Genomic DNA, 20,564 nt, shown 5'->3' with positions numbered 1-20,564 from the left:
CATGCGGAAATGCACGGACACGACTGGAAACTCCATTTTTCAATCTTTCAAGAACCATAACTCCTGAACGGTAAAAGTCAAAATCGCCATTATTAAACTTGACCTTCATTTAGTTGTCAGTATCAACATATTAAAATTATAAAAGCTTTGGTTGAACGGTTCATGAGTTAATGCACGGACAACATTTGATTGCCGCCCGGCCGCTGCCCCGCCGCCCGCCCGCCGTACATCCCCAAATCAATAACCGACATTTTTGTCACAAAAATCCGGTTAAAAATGAAGAAATTATTTACCATAAAATTCACAAAATCATATTTGTTTATAAGTAGAAGAAAAAACAATACTTGCAATCTATTGTGACCTATAGTTGTTAATTTCTGTGTCATTTGGTCTCTTGCAGAGAGTTGTCTAATTGGCAATCATACCTCATCTTTTTTTATTGATTGCATTTGAATAAACTTTTTTCAACTTAAAAAAAAGGATACAAATCCAAAAAGTGTACAATGACACGCCTATCAGAGTGGTGCATTATGTGCATAGTCTGATGAGACTTTGTCATTGATGAAAACTAAAAACTAAGTCCTGTGACATGACTAAATTCAGTTGTTCTCATATTTTTCAAAAGTATTTCAAAAGATAAATATTAAATTCTGTTCTATTGTTTTAATTCATTTTGTTCCTTCAATCAATTGAAAATGTAAAAGTTTATTATTAAGATTTTTTTGGGCAAGTAACAATTTCATTCGGACAAGTAAGTTTTGGTATGTACTTGTCCTACTGGACAAGTTGAAAAAAAAGTTATTGTAGAGGCCTGCATGGGGGCCATGTTTTTTGACGAAACAGAGAATAAAACACAAATTTTATTCTAGACAACTTAAGTATCATTCAGCTTAAGTTTGGTTAGAATTGGTTCAATGGTTTCAGAAAAGAAGATTTTTTAAAGTTAGTAAACATGATAAACAAATTGTGTAAAATTGTCCTTAAAGGGCAAAAACTCTTTAAGGGGTCAATTAACAATTTTGGTCATATAAACTTATTTGTAGATCTTACTTTGCTGAACATATTTGTTGTTTACAGTTTATCTTTATCATTTTTATCGTTAATACTATTCAAGAAAATAACCAACCAGGTGCTCCGCAGGGCGCAGCTTTATACGACCCAGTGGTTGAACCCTGAACAGTTGGGGCAAATTTGGTCACAATATTCAAGGTTGATTCTGTCTGAATTTGGATTGTGATCAAGTTTTTGACATAATATAGGTTTTTGTCACAAAATTAATGTGGTCAAAGATCTAACAAATCTATTGCTCAATACTGTGCAATTGAAGATTTCTTCTTGAAACTTTTGAAAATTCGAAATTTGAAAATTTTTGAAAAAAAAGGAAGCCCTTCAAAAAATAGTAAACAAAAAATCCCCCCCCCCCCCACTTTTTGAAACCCCCTTGGAGCTATAACCCTTAAACTCAATCCCATGCTTTCCATTGCAGTATTGAACCTTGTAGTACAATTTCAGAGAGATCCATTCACTTAAACACCAGTTATTGTCATGATTGTTTGGAAACTAGAAACATGCTTCCTTTTGGCCCTTTTTTGGCCCCTAATTCCTATATATTTTGGGCAATTAACCCAAATCTTAATCCCAGCCTCCCCTTTGTTATTTAGTACATTGTGGTACAATTTTAAAGAGATCCATACAATTACACATAAGTTATTGTCTTGAAACTAGAAAAATGCTTGTTTTGACCCCTTTTTGGCCCTTAATTCCTAAACTTTGGCCCCATAACCCCTCAAATGAATCCAAACCTTCTACTTGTGGTTTTGAACATTGCGGTATGATTTCAGAGCAATTGAAATACTTCAACACAAGTTATTATCCTGAAACTAGAAAAAAACTTGTTTTGGGCCCCTTTTGGACCCCTAATTCCTAATAGGTTAGGACAATCATCCCCAAAATCAATCCCAACCTTCCTTTTGTGGTATTGAACCTTTTGAAAATTTCATGAAGATCTATTCACTTAAACTAAAGTTATTATCCGGAAAACAATGTCTTCAGACAACGACGACATCATACCATTATACGATCCCAAAATATTTTGGGGTCGTATAAAAACTGCAAAATATCCTTAAAATTACCAATTTAGTGGCGGCAACCCAACAATGGGTTATCAGATTCATCTAAAAATTTCAGGGTTGATAGAATGTTACCAAATGAACACTTTGACCCCATGTCAGATTTGCTCTAACTGCTTTGGTTTGTGAAATATAAGCCAAAAACTGCATTTTACCCCTATGTTCTATTTTTAGCCATGGCAGCCATGTTTTTTGACAAAACAGAAAATAAAACAACAACTTTATTCTAGATACCATAAGGATAATTCAGCTTAAGTTTGGTTGGAATTGGTTCAGTAGTTTCAGAGAAGATGTTTGAAATAGTTTACACCAGATGGACGACGACCATGGACGCTAAGTGATGGCTAAATCTCACCGTTCCTTTGGAAAGCTGAGCTAAAAACTACAAAATTTTCTTAAAATTACCAATTCAGGGGCAGCAACCCAACAACAGGTTGCCTGAATTGTATAAAATTTCAGGGCAGTTAAATCTTGACTTAATATGAACAATTTTACTACTGTCAGATTTGCTCTAAATGCTTTGGTTTCAGATATATTAGCCAAAAACTACATTTGACCCCTATGTACTCTTTTTAGCAATGTTGGCCATCTTGGTTGGTGGGCGGGGTCATCAGACACATTTTTGAAACTAGATACCCCAATGATGATTGTGGCCAAGTTTGGTTAAATTTGTCAAAGTAGTTTCAGAGGAGAAGATTTTTTTAAAAGATTACTAAAATTTTAGAAAAATTGTTAAAAATTGACTTTAAAGCGCAATAACTCCTTAAGGGGTCAACTGACAATTTTGGTCATGTTGACTTATTTGTAAATCTTACTTTGCTGAATATTATTACTGTTAACAGTTTATCTCTATCTATAAAAATATTCAAAAAAATAACCAACCAGGTGCTCCGCAGGGTGCAGCTTTATACGACTGCAGTGGTTGAACCCTGAACAGTTGGTGCAAATTTGGTCACAATATTCAAGCTTGATACTGTCTGAATTTGGATTGTGATCAAATTTTTGACATTATATAGGTATTTGTCACAAAATAAATGTGGTCAAAGATCTAACAAATCCATTGCACTTTACTGAGAAATTGAAGATTTCTTTTGAAACTTTTGAAAACAAACAGTGTAAGGGAGCTAATCAAGTAATCAAACATATATATAACAGTATTTTTTAAAGTTTAATTGCATTAACTCCCTTACACTGCTTTTAAATTGTTTAAATTGTCCTTTAAGCAGAAAAACCCTTGTTTTCACTCCTTTTTTGCCCCTAATTGCTTAATGATTTGAGCCATAACCCCCATAACCATCCCTTTGTAGTATGGAAACTTGTGGAATAATTTCAGGGAGATTTATACACTTTAACACAAGTTATTGACTGAAAACTACAAAAATGCTTATTTGGACCCCTTTTTTAATCCCTCACTTATTGAAACCCCCTCCCCCTTGCAGCAAGAACCCCAAAACTCAATTCCAGCCTTTCCTGTGTAGTTAGAAACCTTGTAGTATAATTTCAGAGGGATCCATACACTTAAACCCAAGTTATTGCCTGTAAACTAGAACCAGATGCTCCTCAGGGCGCAGCTTTATACGACCGCAGAGGTTGAACCCTGAATGGTTGGGGCAAGTATATATGGACACAAAAATTGACAACATTCAAGCTGGATTCAGCTCTAAATTTGGACTGTGATTAAATAGTTGACACAGCATAGGTTTCTGACACAGAATGAATGTGGTCTAATGAACTTAAAAATTTTGTTTTGCCTTTGAGCAATTCACTATACTGTTGAATATTAATCCTCTCAAAAAAATTAAAGAAAAATTACCCCCCCCCCCCCACCACCAATTTTTTTTTCACATCCCCCTTTCCCTTATTCCAAAACTGATCTCAATTCAAATTTCTAATGGCCCCTAGCAATAACTACTCATTTAAATACATCATAAAATATCAAAATGTAAAAAAAGTGCTTGTTATCACTGAATGGTAAAGATTGTTTTAATTTATCAGTTGGTAGTAAAAGTGAATATACATTGTATATTGTATAAAACAATGATTTAAGTTGATTCAACTACTATTCTGGACAAAGAAAGATAACTCCAATTGAAAATTTCTTGCTATTGCACAATATTGTGCAATTAAATATTTCTTGCTATTGCGCAATACTGTGCAATTGAAAATACTTGCCTTTGCACAATACTGTGCAATTGAAGATTTCTTGCTATTGTGCAATACTGTGCAATTGAAAATTTCTTGCTATTGCACAATACTGTGCAATTAAAGATTTCTTGCTTTTGCTGAATACTGTGCAATTGAAAATTGCTTTCTATTGCACAATACTTAATATAATAATTTTGGATCCTGATTTGGACCAACTTGAAAACTGGGCCCATAATCAAAAATCTAAACTGTACATGTTTAGATTCAGCATATCAAAGAACCCCAAGGATTCAATTTTCGGTTTAATTTTGGACTCTTCGGACCTTAATGTAGACCAATTTGAAAACGGGACCAAAAATTAAGAATCTACATACACAGTTAGATTTGGCATATCAAAGAACCCCAATTATTCAATTTTTTATGAAATCAAACAAAGTTTAATTTTGGACCCTTTGGGCCCCTAATACCTAAACTGTTCGGACCTCAACTCCAAAAATCAATCCCAACCTTCCTTTTGTGGTCATAAACCTTGTGCTTAAATTTCATTGATTTCTATTAACTTATACTAAAGTTATGGTGTGAAAACCAAGAATAATGCTTATTTGGGCCCTTTTTGGCCCCTAATTCCTAAAATGTTGGGACCAAAACTCTCAAAACCAATCCCAACCTTCCTTTTGTGGTCATAAACCTTTTGTTAAAATTTCATAGATTTCTATTCACTTTTACTAAAGTTAGAGTGCGAAAACTAAAAGTATTAGGACGACAACGCCAACGTGATACCAATATACGACCAAAAAATTTTCAATTTTTGCGGTCGTATAAAAATGCTTCTTTTTGGCCCTTTTGTGGCCCCTTATTCCTAATTGTTCAGGGATATTAACCCCAAACTGAATCCAAGTCTTCCCTTCGTTATATGGAACCTTGTGGTAAAATGTCAGAGAGATCAATACAATAACACACAAGTTATAAATTATTGTTCTGAAACTACAAAAATGCTTGTTTTTGGTCCCTTTTTGGCCCTTAATTCCTAGACTGTTTGCACCATAACCCTTAAAATAAATCTCAACCTTCTACTTTATGGTATAAACTTGTAGTACAATATCAGACCAATTGAATACTTATACACAACTCATTGTCCTGAAACTAGATAAATACTTGTTTTGGGCACCTTTGGGCCCCTAATTTCTAAACGGTTAGGACCATAACCCCAAACTAGAGGCTCTAAAGAGCCTGTGTTGCTCACCTTGGTCTATGTGAATACTAAACAAAGGACACAGATGGATTCAAGACAAAATTGTGGTTTGGTGATGGTGATGTGTTTGTAGATCTTACTTTACTGAACATTCTTGCTGCTTACAATTATCTCTATCTATAATGAACTTGACCCAGTAGTTACAGTGGAAAATGTTAGTAAAATTTTACAAATTTTGTGAAAATTGTTTAAAAAAAATGACTATATAAAGGGCAATAACTCCTTAGGGGTCAATTGACCATTTTGGTCATGTTGACTTCTTTTTAGGTCTTACTTTGCTGTACATTATTGCTGTTTACAGTTTATCTCTATCTATAATAATATTCAACATAATAACCAAAAACAGCAAAATTTCCTTAATATTACTAATTCAGGGGCAGCAACCCAACAACAGGTTGTCTGTATGCAAAAAAAACTGCATTTTACCCCCATGTTCTATTTTTAGCCATGGCGGCCATCTTGGTTGGTTGACCAGGTCACCAGACACATTTTTAAAACTAGATACCCCAATGATGATTGTGGCCATGTTTGGTTTAATTTGGCCCAGTAGTTTCAGAGGAGAAGATTTTTCTAAAAGATGACTAAGATTTACGAAAAATGGTTAAAAATTGACTATAAAGGGCAATAACTCCTAAAGGGGTCAATTGACCATTTCGGTCATGTTGACTTATTTGTAAATCTTACTTTGCTGAACATTATTGCTGTTTACAGTTTATCTTTATCTATAATAATATTCAAGATAATAACCAAAAACAGCAAAATTTCCTTAAAATTACATATTCAGGGGCAGCAACCCAACAACGGGTTGTCTGATTCATCTGAAAATTTCAGGGCAGATAGATCTTGACCTGATAAACAAGTTTACCCCATGTCAGATTTGCTCTAAATACTTTGGTTTTTGAGTTATAAGCCAAAAACTGCATTTTACCCCTATGTTCTATTTTTAGCCATGGCGGCAATCTTGGTTGGTAGGCGGGGTCACGCCACACATTTTTTAAACTAGATACCCAAATGATGATTGTGGCCAAGTTTGGTTTCATTTGGCCCAGCAGTTTCAGAGGAGAAGATTTTTGTAAAAGTTAACGACGACAGACGACAGACGACGGACGACGACGGACGCAAAGTGATGGGAAAAGCTCACTTGGCCCTTCGGGCCAGGTGAGCTAAAAATCAATCATAACCTTCCTTTTGTGGTTACAAACATTGTATTTAAATTTTATTGATTTCTATTTACTTATACTGAAGTTATTATCCGGAAACTATCCGTCTCCGACGACGACGTGATACCTATATACGACCAAATTTTTTTTTTAATTTTTGCAGTTGTATTAGAACTGCCCTTTGGGCCAGGTGAGCTAAAAAAATGAAGACTTAAAAATAAAATGGCAAACTGGATGTTTTTCTACTTTCATTACTTTAAACGATTATCTTTTTATTAGTGATATTGATTAAAGCTGTGTAAACATACTAACATGACATGTTAAGAGTGACTGGTATTAACACTTTTTTTTATTATACACACATAATGTAAGCTGTATGACTGATACATGCATAAAAACAAAATGATTTTGAATGTCCCAAGCAGAGATTTAATGAATCCTTAAATTTCTACAGATCAGAGGTCGGCCAAGCACCCTGACAGTTAGGCAAGTCTCGTAGCATCCTGGGAATCTCAAGCATGACTATATCGTGACACATTCTGCTGTATCGGATCAAAATCGTAACAATGCAATATATTTTTGTGACACATTCTGCTGTATTGGATCTAAATCGTAACAATGTAATATATTTTTGTGACACATTCTGCTATATTGGATCAAAATCTTAACACTGTTATATATTTTTGAAATGTATAGCATTGTCACAATTTTGATTCCATACAGCAGAATGTGTTACAATTTTTCTGGACTGTGTCCTGTCAAACGGCCATGTAGTGAAAAAATTTGTCATGCATTTTTTTGCTGATTGTTTCCAGATTGCATCCAAAATGGGAACTGTCTGTGTCGTTACTATTCCAAAACTGTCCCTCTATTAATACCAAATTAGGCAATAATACCCACGTCAGAGTTCCAACAATCCAACTGAGTCGAGACAAAGCTGTTTGCAATCCAGTACAGTAGATTGCACTCTTGACAGAAGCTAATCACTATGATTAAGGGGAAAGTTTTTTTTGTTTATCTTCGGTAGCGTGGTTTCACTGTCTGGTCACTGTCTGCTGTCTGTCAGATACAATTAGGAAGAATCAGGACACTGTTTGGACAGATTCAGACGTTTTTAACCATGGGAAAGATAAAATCGGATTCAATTAAATTGAGAACGGGACATTTTGGACAAATTCAGACACTACCATTGACTACCTGAACACTATGGGATTGTTGTGGTTACTAAATAAATGTTTTTACAATTTTTAATAAGAGTTTGAATTTCAAGCCACGATTCATTGACTTTTGATAAACCTTAATCAGGGATGATCTTATCAAGGACAGCAGTAAAAATCCTGAATGTGTGACCATAACAAAAAAACAGGTCTTAAAGGTTTCATGAAATTCTCTTGTGAGGTTACAGAGGAGTTTTGATGACAAACTGTTGCAGTAGTATATTGAGGCAAATAAGTTTCAAAGGGGAGTAACTCCTAGAAAAAATCTGAATCATAATTTCCTGTCAATATGCACATCTACATCATGTACATAGTATGTCCTTAATATCTACAAAGTTTCATGAAATTCTGTTGAGTGGTTTCAGAGGAGTTGAGATGACAAACTGTTGCAGTAGTATATTGAGGCAAATAAGTTCAAAGGGGCGTAACTCAAAAAAACCCTGAATCATAATTTCCTGTCCATATGCACATCTACATATATAGCAATGTATTTCCTTATTATCTACAAAGTTTCATAAAATTCTGTTGTGTGGTTTCAGAGGAGTTGCGATGACAAACTGTTGCAGTAGTATATTGAAGCAACTAAGTTCAAAGGGGCGCAACTCCTAGAAAAATAAATTGCTATGCTGAGCGCAGCTGGATACAACAGGAGATGTCCAACCCAGAAAAGTTGAGGCCAAAATAGACACAATATTCACATTTGATACAGGTCTGAATTGTATTGTAACTTTAATTTTTGATACATAATACATTTTCACGGGTAACACGAATGACCGAATGACACTGTTATTATCCGAATAACACATGTAATGACCGAATAACACTTCAAATATCAATATTAACACATTTGAGTGACTTTTAAACATATATTATTGAATAAAATTATAATAGAAATGTATTTTATAACCGAAAAATGATTTACAAGTTGCAGGTAAGTTAATATTGATTATTAAAAATTTATGGATATCGGTGTGTACTTCCAAGATGGCGACCAAGGAAATCGTATGGAATGAATAAAAGAAAGATCGCATACAATCCCTCAACATGTTCATCTTAGACCACCAAAGTGGAGCCCTCACGCCACGTCAAGGCAATGAATAATGTGAGGGTGGGCCTTTTTAAAATAAAATATGGAATAGTAAACTGTTTAAATTAGTTTTTGTTTTAATTTTAGTTAGTTATTAAAAAAAATATTATCTTTATCATATTATTATATTTTTAATTTAGAAATGGATGTTAACCAAGCCCCTTTAAAACTCTAAAATTACAACTACTAAGATATCCTGCACAAGGCACGGGCTTATCTGTCATAGTCCGCGAAAATACTTTATTTAGAATTTATTGTAAAAAATTTATAACTACTAAGATATCCTGCACGACAAGGCACAGGCTTATCTGTCATAGTCCGCGAAAATACTTTATTTAGAATTTATTTTTTCATTTATGTTCGTCTTTCTAGAGGAGTATCAGTGGTATTCATGTCAGTTATGAAGCGGTCTGGGCCTTGGTATTGCACTCCCGAAGAGCATACAGTTCGCCAAGAGATAGTGAACAAAATGATGAAAAGCATAGCTCTTGAAAATCATTTTGTACATTATTTCAAGCCAACTAATGTTTATCGGGTGGAATACGAAGCTCGTGACGGGATACATTTCACTGAAGAGGGTTACCATGCCTTCTTAGTAGCTTTGAGGAAGTTGGTCAGTTGGTTTATTAACAAAGTCAGCAAATGGACTGAAATATTTTCTCAATGACTCCACGTGAAATGTATTTTGTTTAAGAAGAAGAAATTTTTTTTAACATCGAATGACTAAAATAATCCAAAAGTTCTTGCATATTTTTAATTTTAAATTATAATTTGCCAGAAGAAAGCTTTTTTTAACAGGAAAACTCAAATCAAATTTAAATACCTTTTTTTTTAATAATTTTAAATAATTTTATAACACTGTTAAGACAATGAATGGAAAAATAAATATGACAGACAGCAAACAATAACCACCATGTACTCAACGGCCACTTACTTGTGATAATCATATTCATAGTGTGCAGGGTTAACCATGTTTGCGAGCATGCACTCAGCCCTCCCATAATAAGGAACAGTTGTGAAATAGCAAACAACATAAGTGAGTCATAATTAAAGTGCAAATTGTAAAACTCAGTTGGGAAGGGCTCAACTCAAAAAGGTCAGCACAGACTCGCCCACAGAGTATATACTAAATCAATGAACAAAATAACACTGAGTTCCAATAGCTAGTTTAAAGCTAATTACAGTTGATGAATAAATACTCTTGGCAACGACTAAAATATAAATCTGTACACATCCGATTAGAAACCAGTGAAAAGTGGGTTCAGTGTTATTATTATATATTATATTGATGTTTTTGGAGGCGAATGTCCTGGTATGGAACTTGCCCCCTATTGGTTTAGTGTTACAATCAAAGCTCTATTTATATGGTGTGTAAGTACTGAGATCGTCGCTAATTACGTGAGTAGTTTATAATTTGCTTCAGGAGCCTGGAATTTTCATTCTAACATACAATTATTTAACACTCATCATTCTTTTTTTTTCTGAAAAGCATTGTTCGATTCTAAATCTTAACATGTTTGTTCAAGAAAAACTTTTTAATACTTCAATGTAAAAGTTGTGTTAAAAAAATAAATTAATAACTTTGAATTTCAAAAAAGTTAGTCTTGCAAAAAAATTCAATTTTTAATGGCCACACATATATGTTTCGAGAACACCTTCCACAACTAAAATTAACTTAAACACAGGGGTAGATTTCTTTCAAAAACCTAGTTAGATTGTGACTATGTTGGTTAATCTAACTTAGAATAGTCTTCTGTTATAGGTTACATATTACCATCACTATTGTAGAGAATTAGATCTTCGAATTGTAAAATAGCAGAACACAATCTCGGTCCATATCTTTATTTAAATATACAAATTTTGAGACAGGAAAGTGATCCACTTGTAATATTATTCTTTTGAATTGAGATAATTATGCATTGTATTGTATTACTTGAATTGTTTTAAAAAATAAAGAACATTTTGTGGATAAATTTTTTTTTTTTTTAATTTTGGCAAATAAGGGAAAGTAACTCATATTACCTTACTTTTACTACAAAATATTTTCGTGAATTAAACCACTTTCCGCAAAATATATTTTTGTATAGTTTTAGTATGTTGTTCATAGATAGTAACAGACTTGTTTTTCAGAGAAAAACCTTGTGTTGCAATTAGTTGCAGGTTGTTCACTAAATTGACTAGACTATAAAGCAGCAGTCCTTACACAGGAACTATAGAGACACATCTGACCAGGCCAATAACAATGCATCATCCATTGGGACACAAGCACTATGAACCCAACGATCACAACAACTGCATTGAATGGTGCAATCAACACATTCTTCATCACATTGAACACACGGATATAAAGCCATTTTGAAAATGGAAGACAGCACAAATGTCTTCATGGTTTTTTATACAAAATTATAGTTATTTGTAAAAACATTTATATTTGCCAATGAAAATCTTTTTAATTTTGAGAAAATTTTATTAGAACAAACATACGAATCATCCATTCAGAAGCTTTGTTTTTATAAAAACAATCAAGTATAATAATTTTTTGATTAAATTTGAATTGAATATATATGTGAAAATTCTTAATTACATTTTATTTAATGTTGAGTAAATTGTTATGAAAAGTAATTAGTGATTGGAGTAATTGCATTGCTTTGATGTATTGGTTAAATTTTCAAATCCTTTCTGAAAAACAATTATTAGACAATTCTATGTAAGTGTCTATTTTATTTGAGTTAATTAGTTTATGTGAAAGATTTTAACAGATTTAGTCATTAAAAACGATCCGATTCAAGCTCAAATATGAAAAATCTACCTAATATGCCGAAAAATGTCACTTTTCAGATGGTTTTTGGTAAAAATGAAAGTGGCCGCATCCGTGTTCATCCTCAACCTTTATATATGTTATGTATTATCATAAAATACAACTTACATTTCAATATTAAGGATGAACACGAATGCGGCCACTTTCGTTTTACACGAAAACCGTCTAAAATTTAACTAAAATGCTAGAATTATGAGGATTTCAGTAATTTAGCATGACTTAATGGTAATTTAATTTAATTTAATTTAAAATAAATAATGGTGCTAGTACCGGATATATGTGCATTGTATTGTCAAAAACAGCCCATATTAATGTAGCAGAAGCATTCTACTGTCCAATAAATAACTAAAGGTTTACATTTTAACAATTTTGTAAAACTGCTATATTTTGGGGCCAAAAAGGGGTCTTACTGAACCTACTCCTTTATAATGATCAATATTAACTTACCTGCAACTTGTAAATCATTTTTCGGTTATAAAATACACTTCTATTATAACTTTATTCAATAATACTAGAACACACCCGTGATATCGCGGGTCCGTGACTGAATTAAAGTATATAACTATGCGCAAGCCTTATTTTGGTATTAGTACTGTCATCTGATACAGTCATGCCGATTATAAGATACACAATTTTCTCTGCTTTCAAATCTTTCTGTTTGAACCCGTCGAACTGAAACTTATCAATTATTGGTAATATTAATTATTTGGAAAACAAAAGTTCCTGGAATGGAGTATTTTTTAATCAACAGCATTGTCCTATATTAGTTATAAATAAAGTTGAATTCTTTGATTCGCTGTTTTACGTCATGCCCGCTAACAAATTGAAACTTATTTTTAGTCCAGATTTTTAGTATTCGTATTGTTATCTTAGAAAGTCTTACGGATTAAAATACTACAATAGGTAACAATTTGACAACTTACCGGTCACCCTGTGATTATGACCTGTGTATATAGCATATTAATCCTGAATACACCGTTTGGTGGTGCGCCTGTCAGATACGGAACGTTCAGATAACGTAATAGGTAACAGGTGTTATACTATTGGTATCGGTATCGGACTCCTGATTATTGGCAGTATTAATTACGTGGAAAACAAAAGGGTCTGGAGTGGTGTAATTTTTAATCTACACCTTTGTACTATATTAGTTGTATATAAAGTTGAATTCTTTGATTAGTCGTTTTTACGTGATGACGGCTGACAAATTGGACCTCGTAATTTTAGTATTATAGATATATCAGTTTCAAAAAGAGAAGTCACTTCTCCCTGTAATTCTGAAGTAGTGTGAGCCCTGGGTCAGTATCTCAATTCAAAGGAGTAGGGGCAAAAAGGCCATTATTTGGCCCAAAAATTACTGCAAATTTAAAAGTTATCATGTGTATTCCTAATAATTGAATACCGTACTACAGTACAAGGTACTCCGAGAAACAAAACAAATTTGACATTGAACAAGTTTCCATGGCAACAAAACATGATTTATTTTGCATATTTTGTAAAATTTCGTGATTTTCCTTGTTTTTTGTCAAATTTTATGTATATTTTAGATTGAAAAAGTATGTGCGCACCCAAAAAACAACTTTATATTTGGTGGGATCATGACAATAGTAATAATATAGCTTCTGTTAAATTATTTTGTTGTTTCTTGCCTGCGCACGATGTTTCCTTAACAGAAATAAACATGTAAAACTGCATAAAATCTGTATTTTTCATCGGTTTTTTGAAAATAGAACATATTATTATGACGTAATTGTGACGTAATCAGGTAAAAATCCTTATTTTTTTCTTTTATATTTCTTGAACATATGCATTTCTAAACATCATGTGCAAATTTGAAATAGATATCAAACATTTATTTTTGTTGGGCCAAATCCAGGCCTTAATGCCCCTACTCCTTTCTATTGGAGTTTCCAACCATTATTACCCATTTAAATACATCACAAAAGTTTTAAAATATAAAATGACAAACAAAAGGCTAATTTTACAAACTTGTACATTGCCAAAACAGACAAGTTTTTTTTTAAAAAGGTGTCAGGGCAGAAGGGCGCGGCTGAGGGCACATTTAATTCATCTTCTGAAAGGGATCAAAGGAACTTTCTTGGAAACAATGACCTATTTCTAAACTAAACACAAACTTTAAAAAATGAAAGATACATTGAACTTACATTTGGACTGAAATGTTCTGGCATCATCTGTGGGTTTATCATAGCTCCTGGTGGAGGCTGATTCATCATATTTCCACCCATCATATCCCTCTGTTGGTTCATCATTCCTTCTCCCATCCTACCTTGCATTTGTGGTGGTGGGAAGCCATGAGGCATTCGCATGCCTCGATAATCCATTATTTTTGTCACCAAAACCAAATACTAGGTCATTTCAATCTTAAAATAAACATGTTCATCATGTTATAATACAGGGTTAAATATGATTCACTCTTATAAATATATTATATTTGTTATTTTCATGTTACCTTGCTACTTTAAAATCATAAGAAACGAGTGACTGTAGAAAAATAATGTTAATCCAATTATTGAACCAGTGCATACATATCATAAACTTAGTATTCTGTGCAGGATTTTATCATTTTTTTCGCATACATTTTGTGTAATCATCAAAAATTATTTCAATCAGTCAGTGTTGTGAAAATATGACAGCTAATTAATGGTTGTGTTTTGAAGCTGAATTTTAACAATTTTGTCACCTGTTTGTAAACAATCAACAAAGAAGCATGGATATTCAGGTAAGCATGTGTATAACAGGTACTATAAGATATAGTACTATAGTTTATCTTGAATGTTTGGTTTTCCATTCGCAATTGTGTATTGCAATCACAGTATTTTTACGAGAAAGGTCACGCCGAGGTAACTGCATACTGAAAACATGTCGGCCGAATTGTTTGCTGGAAGCAAGCAATCAAAAAAAAGTAAACTTCTTCTAAATTTGGACAAATTATAGAAATTTCTTAAGAAAAAAGTATATATATGTACATAAGTTTTATAATAAAAACTAGCCATTTAGTTTAAATAGCATATGCATACCGGTAATTGTTTTTTAATTTGAAGTTTCATATGACTTTAAACCTGTTAAAACAACCTATTCAGAGCAGGTAATTTTGTTTAGATTAGAACTTTAGGTGTTAGGTTTACAATGTAAAATTTAACCAATACCAAAAATAGACCTGCCTCATGTACTGGAGTATAACTGATTATTCCATTCATAGAACATGTTGGAGTCAGATATTTCATGAAAATTTCCCTTGAACAATGTTTGTTGTATAATTTCAAACTATCAACAAACAGGATATGGCTACATGGCAGATATTAAAATTGCTTACCGTACTCCTTACAACTTAATATTATCAAGCTGAAGACCATGACAACCACAGAGGTTGAACCTTGAACAGCTGAGCAATCTAAAGTATTCAAACAACATTCAAGCTTGAACATGTTGAAACAGCTCTGAATTTGGAACATGATTAAATATTTGACACAACATAAAGGATTCTTGAGTAGGTTTCACAAAAAAACTTGTTGATTAAGATTGATTGTAAGTTTTTTTTGTGAAACCAACTCCAGACATAGAATGTCGGAATGTGATTTAGGAACTTAATAAAAATGCTTTGCTAATTAGGGCAGCCTGATACAACCGCAGATGTTGAACCCTGAACAGTTGGGACAAATCTGAACATATATATGGAAGTGTTTAACGACCTTGACTGGCTTTTCAGCCCTCGCACGGTCGGCTCGGTGCCCGAAGACGATTGGTGAGCATTTAAATATTTTGTGCCGTGGGTCAGGAACGGGTAGCAAAGGACGCCGAATGGAGGCCGCCATCTTGGTTTTGGTGAGTTGTTTTTGGTTTGTTGACTATTTTGGATTTTACTTCTTCACAACGGCTGCTTTCAGGGCCAGTTTGGTCAGCTTGGCAGCCCGCTAGCCTCGATGATGGAGTACTGGTAGATGAATCGTGGACGTAGTTCTAAAGATGACAGGAAGCGTTATCAGGACCCAAGCCGTGAGGCAGGAAAATGAAGGTCGTATCACCCAACAGCCTAGGATACAGCCCTCGGACGTTAATCGGCATGACACTCCCCATAATAGACAATGGTTTTGGAGGCATGTTAACGCGGGTACGCCAACTACTACGTCTCTCTGTACGGCATGGATTGGTTTCTGTCATCTTAGTAGTATGTCGTTGACCATCTAGCAATAAACCCTCATCGAAGATAGCGGGTAAAGGAGAGCTGACCCAGCACGTCCGTTCAGCTGTAAGGACTGAGACGTGACTGATGGATTGATGGATTGAAAATGTATCTGAACATAATATTCATGCTTAATATATATACATGTATATTGTCTGAACTTGGATTGTGATCAAATTTTTGACATACAAATGTAATATAGGTTTCTGACACAAAATAAATGTGGCATTATAAAGATCTTAAAAATTTGAAATTGGTTGAAATATTTGTATTCATTTTCATACTGTGCAATTGAATATTTCTTGCTATTGTGCAAATGCCAATACTGTGCAATTGGATATTTCTTGCTATTGTGCAATACTATGCAATTGGAGATTCCTACTATTGCTCAGTATGTGCTAATACAGTATTGTGCAATGGGAAGATTCTTACTATTGCGCAATACAATTTACCAGGATCAGAATACCAAACAAAGCAAACACAAGTTATCTTTCTTTCTTAAATAGCCAGATGAAACTTCCGAAAGTGTAAACATGGCGCTTCCATTTGTTGAAAACCAATGTTAAAATCAGATGAAATTTACGGAATTTACTACAATTTGAAATCAGGAAACATTTCTTTTGAAGAATTTGGAAAAAGTGAAGCCAGACTAGTATTCCATTTTCAATTTTAGTATACTTTTTTGTCATAAATGCTGTTTTTTGTACAATAATTTGCTGGATACAACCGCAGAGGTCCAACCCTGAACAGTTGGGGCAAAAATGGACACAATATCCCCTTTGATACAGGTCTGAATTTGGACTGTAATTAAATATTTGACACATAAAAATGTAATAGGTTTCTGACACAGAATAACGTAGTCAAAGAACTTACACTTAGTTATATGATTTGAATTTATATTCAATTTCTTGTTTTTGTGCATTACACTATGCTGTTGTGCAATACTAAGTTTATCTGTTTTCAGACAATATATATACAAAGAAGTAGCAATTGTGACACAATTTCTTAAATCTTGAGAAAAATTTTAAAAAAAAACACCAAACAAATGAGATTGATCACAAATAAACAATTTTAAAAGTTTATTAGCACTGAACCCTTTGATATACACTATTATTATTTTATATATATATATATATACATATATTGTTTCTGCAAAAAAAAATTAAATATCATTGTTATAATCTTCATTTCTACCTGTTATTTTAAACAGTCTTACTCTTTTCTGGGTGATTGATTTTGTGCCATTCAATCTTTGCACGTGTACCGGTAATCAATGGTTTGACCTTTGTTCCTGTACCTTTAAAACGAAATTTAATAAAATTTATTTTTCACTCACTTTCAGAGACAACGTACCTTTTGTAAGAAAACCACACAAAGAGTTTAAACAAAATTGCATTCGGCTTGAACAGGCCTCCCAGAAAATTACCACCAAAGAGCTATTCAATGGGATGGTTAATGCCAAATTTAGTGTTGCCTAGGGGCTCCATTTCACCTGCATAGATCAACAGTTTGGAGACTAATACACAGATATCAACAAACCGGAAATGCAAAGATAGGCTGAGATTTGGTAGGCCCAAAAAAACAACACCAAAGGAGGAGCTCTATCTTTGCTTTAAGTCAACACGTGAAAAAATTATTGCGGCCACACGAGTAGTGCATAATCTAAGGGCTGCTACCGGGGTGTGTGTTTCGGTTAGAAATAGAATTCGCCTTCACAGACTAGGGATACATGTGCAAAGACCACATAAAGGGATGAAGCTAACACCAAATATCAACATCAAAGGCTAGTCTGGACAAACCACAATTTACGCTGGCTTAACAGGGACTGGAGAACAGTAATGTTTACAGATGAATTTGCTTTACAATGAAGTTCGCCGATAGTTGCATAATGGTTTGCGTTGGAACAATGAAAAATATCATGCAAGAAATGTGATGCAGAAGGATCATTTAGGTGGTGGCAGTTTAATCATTTTGGGAGGAATTCATTATGGTGGTAAAACAAATTTAGTGATTGTTTGTAAGACATTGAATGCCAGGAGATATTGAGATTACATTTTCACACCTGTTGTTCTTCCTTTCTTTACCAAGCATAATCATAATGTGTTCCATTTTCAACAGGACAAAGCAAGACCACATACTTCTTGCCTGATGATGAATCTGTTCCAACATTCTTGATTGGCCAAGTCGATCCTTAGACTTCAATCCAATCGAACATTTTTGAGATCTGTTGAACCGACGCATCCTTAAAGTTCAAGGTGATTTTTAAAATTCACAAGAACTTGAAAATTCACTGATAAGGGACCAGGATGCGATTCCACAATGACAAATTCAAAAGATACTCATGGAATGCGAAAATGCTGCCAATCCGTCATTGATGCACGTGGAGCATGGACGAGATATTGACTTTTAATAACTCTTTACCCATTTCCACATTTTGACCCTCCGCAATGGCTTTCAATGGCAAATATAGTTTTAATTCCATTTTGTTGTGAAGTTTTTGTAATAAACAAATTTCATAGTTTTGTTATTCAACTTTTTTTGCTCAGTATATTTACTTCCATTACAGAAAAACTGTATTTGATGTTTCTAGAAACAGCTAAAAAATAATTCATACTAGAACTAGCTGACAACTTTACATAATTTAAAACCAATGTAAGGGAGGTAATTGAAATATAACATTGTAATTATTATCTTTTAAATTTTATTAAATGTTTATTAAATCAAACTAAACAAATTTAAAGCCTTATGACCAAAATTTGGACCAATTGTAAAATGGACAAAAACAACCAAATACACAGTTACCGTACATTCAAATCAAAAATCAAATGTTTCAATTTCTGCTGATTTTTTATACCCTCCGGCCTCCTTAAAAGTGTTTTTTTATTATCCTTACATTGAGGGGTTACCCCTCATTTGGAGTGTTAATCCCAACATAAAAGGTCCTTCTTTGAGCATAATTTTAAATTGGAGAAGTCAACAATCATTAAAAATCCTTCCCAGTTACACAAGTAAATAAATCCTGGTCTTCTAGCTACATGTTCATTTTTTCTTACCGATATAATAACTATAAAATCATGCAAATAAACTTAAGACCAGGTGCTCTGCAGGGCGCAGCTTTATACGACCGCAGAGGTCGAACCCTGAACAGTTGGGGCAAATATGGACAAAACATTCAAGTGTGATACAGCTCTGAATTTGGATTGTGATCAAATTTTTGACATAACATGGTTTTTTTTTTACACAAAACAAATGTCAAGATTTTACAAATCAATTAAAGATTTCTTCTTCAAACTTATTTAAATCTAAAATTAAATAGTTGACACAGCATAGGTTTCTGACACAGAATGAATGTGGTCTAATGAACTTAAAAAAAAATTTTTTGCCTTTGAGCAATTCACTATGCTGTTGAATATTAATCCTCTCAAAAAATGTTTGAAGAAATTTTCTTTTTATTTATAAAATCTGAAATGAGAAAAATTTAACCCCCCCCCCATTTTTTTTTCTCACATCCCTGTTTCCCTTTTTCCAAAACTGATATCAATTCAAATTTCTAATGGAGTTTGCAACAATAACTACTCTTTTAAATACATTTACATCATAAAATATTAAAATGTAAAATAAAGTGCTTGTTATCACTGAATGGTAAAGATTGTTTTAATTTATCAGTTGGTAGTAAAAGTGAATATACATTGTATATTGCATAAAACAATGATTTAAGTTGATCCAACTACTATTCTGAACAAAGAAAGATAACTCCAATTGAAAATTTCTTGCTATTGCACAATATTGTGCAATTAGATATTTCTTGCTATTGCGTAATACTGTGCAATTGAAAATATTTGCTATTGCACAATACTGTGCAATTGAAGATTTCTTGCTATTGCGCAATACTGTGCAATTGAAAATTGCTTGCTATTGCACAATACTGTGCAATTGAAGATTTCTTGCTATTGCTGAATACTTAATATAATAATTTTGGATCCTGATTTGAACCAACTTGAAAACTGGGCCCATAATCAAAAATCTAAGTATATGTTTAGATTCAGCATATCAAAAAAGCCCAAGAATTCAATTTTTGTTAAAATCAAACTTAGTTTAATTTTGGACCCTTTGGACTTTAATGTAGACCAATTTGAAAACGGGACCAAAAATTAAGACTCTACATACAAAGTTAGATTTGGCATATCAAAGAACCTCAATTATTCAATTTTTGATGAAATCAAACAAAGTTTAATTTTGGACCCCAATTTGGACCAACTTGAAAACTGGGCCAATAATCAAAAATCTTAGTATATTTTTACATTCAGCATATCAAAGAACCCCAAGGATTCAATTTTTGTTAAAATCAAACTTAGTTTAATTTTGGACCATTTGGACCTTAATCATGTTAATGTACATGTAGAAAAATTTGAAAACGGGATCAAAAATTAAGAATCTACATACACAGTTAGATTCGGCATATCAAAGAACCCCAATTATTCAATTTTTGATGAAATCAAACAAAGTTCAATTTTGGACCCTTTGGGCCCCTTATTCCTTAACTGTTGGGACCAAACCT

The 20,564-nt window shown here is 33.2% G+C and overlaps 1 protein-coding gene across 6 annotated transcripts in view; it reads right to left on the bottom strand.

The window, feature by feature from the left end:
• Positions 1–20,564, bottom strand: part of LOC139510158 (PAN2-PAN3 deadenylation complex catalytic subunit PAN2-like) — a 312,625-nt gene that overhangs the window by 289,232 nt on the left and 2,829 nt on the right. For 4 of the 6 annotated variants that reach the window (XM_071296503.1, XM_071296504.1, XM_071296507.1 and 1 more), the window contains exon 2: positions 13,971–14,186. In XM_071296503.1, the coding sequence (XP_071152604.1) occupies positions 13,971–14,147 (177 nt within the window). In that variant the 5' untranslated portion in view covers positions 14,148–14,186. Of the gene's footprint in view, positions 1–13,970; positions 14,187–15,139; positions 15,218–17,200; positions 17,299–20,564 lie in introns of those variants that run through there. The other 2 variants (XM_071296509.1, XM_071296506.1) reach the window with 2 other exon arrangements.

This window comes from Mytilus edulis, chromosome 2 (genome assembly GCF_963676685.1).
Source record: "Mytilus edulis chromosome 2, xbMytEdul2.2, whole genome shotgun sequence".
Taxonomy (NCBI): Eukaryota; Metazoa; Mollusca; class Bivalvia; order Mytilida; family Mytilidae; genus Mytilus; species Mytilus edulis.
Note: the sequence above shows the minus strand (reverse complement) of the source record. Positions and strands in the feature narration are given on the sequence as shown.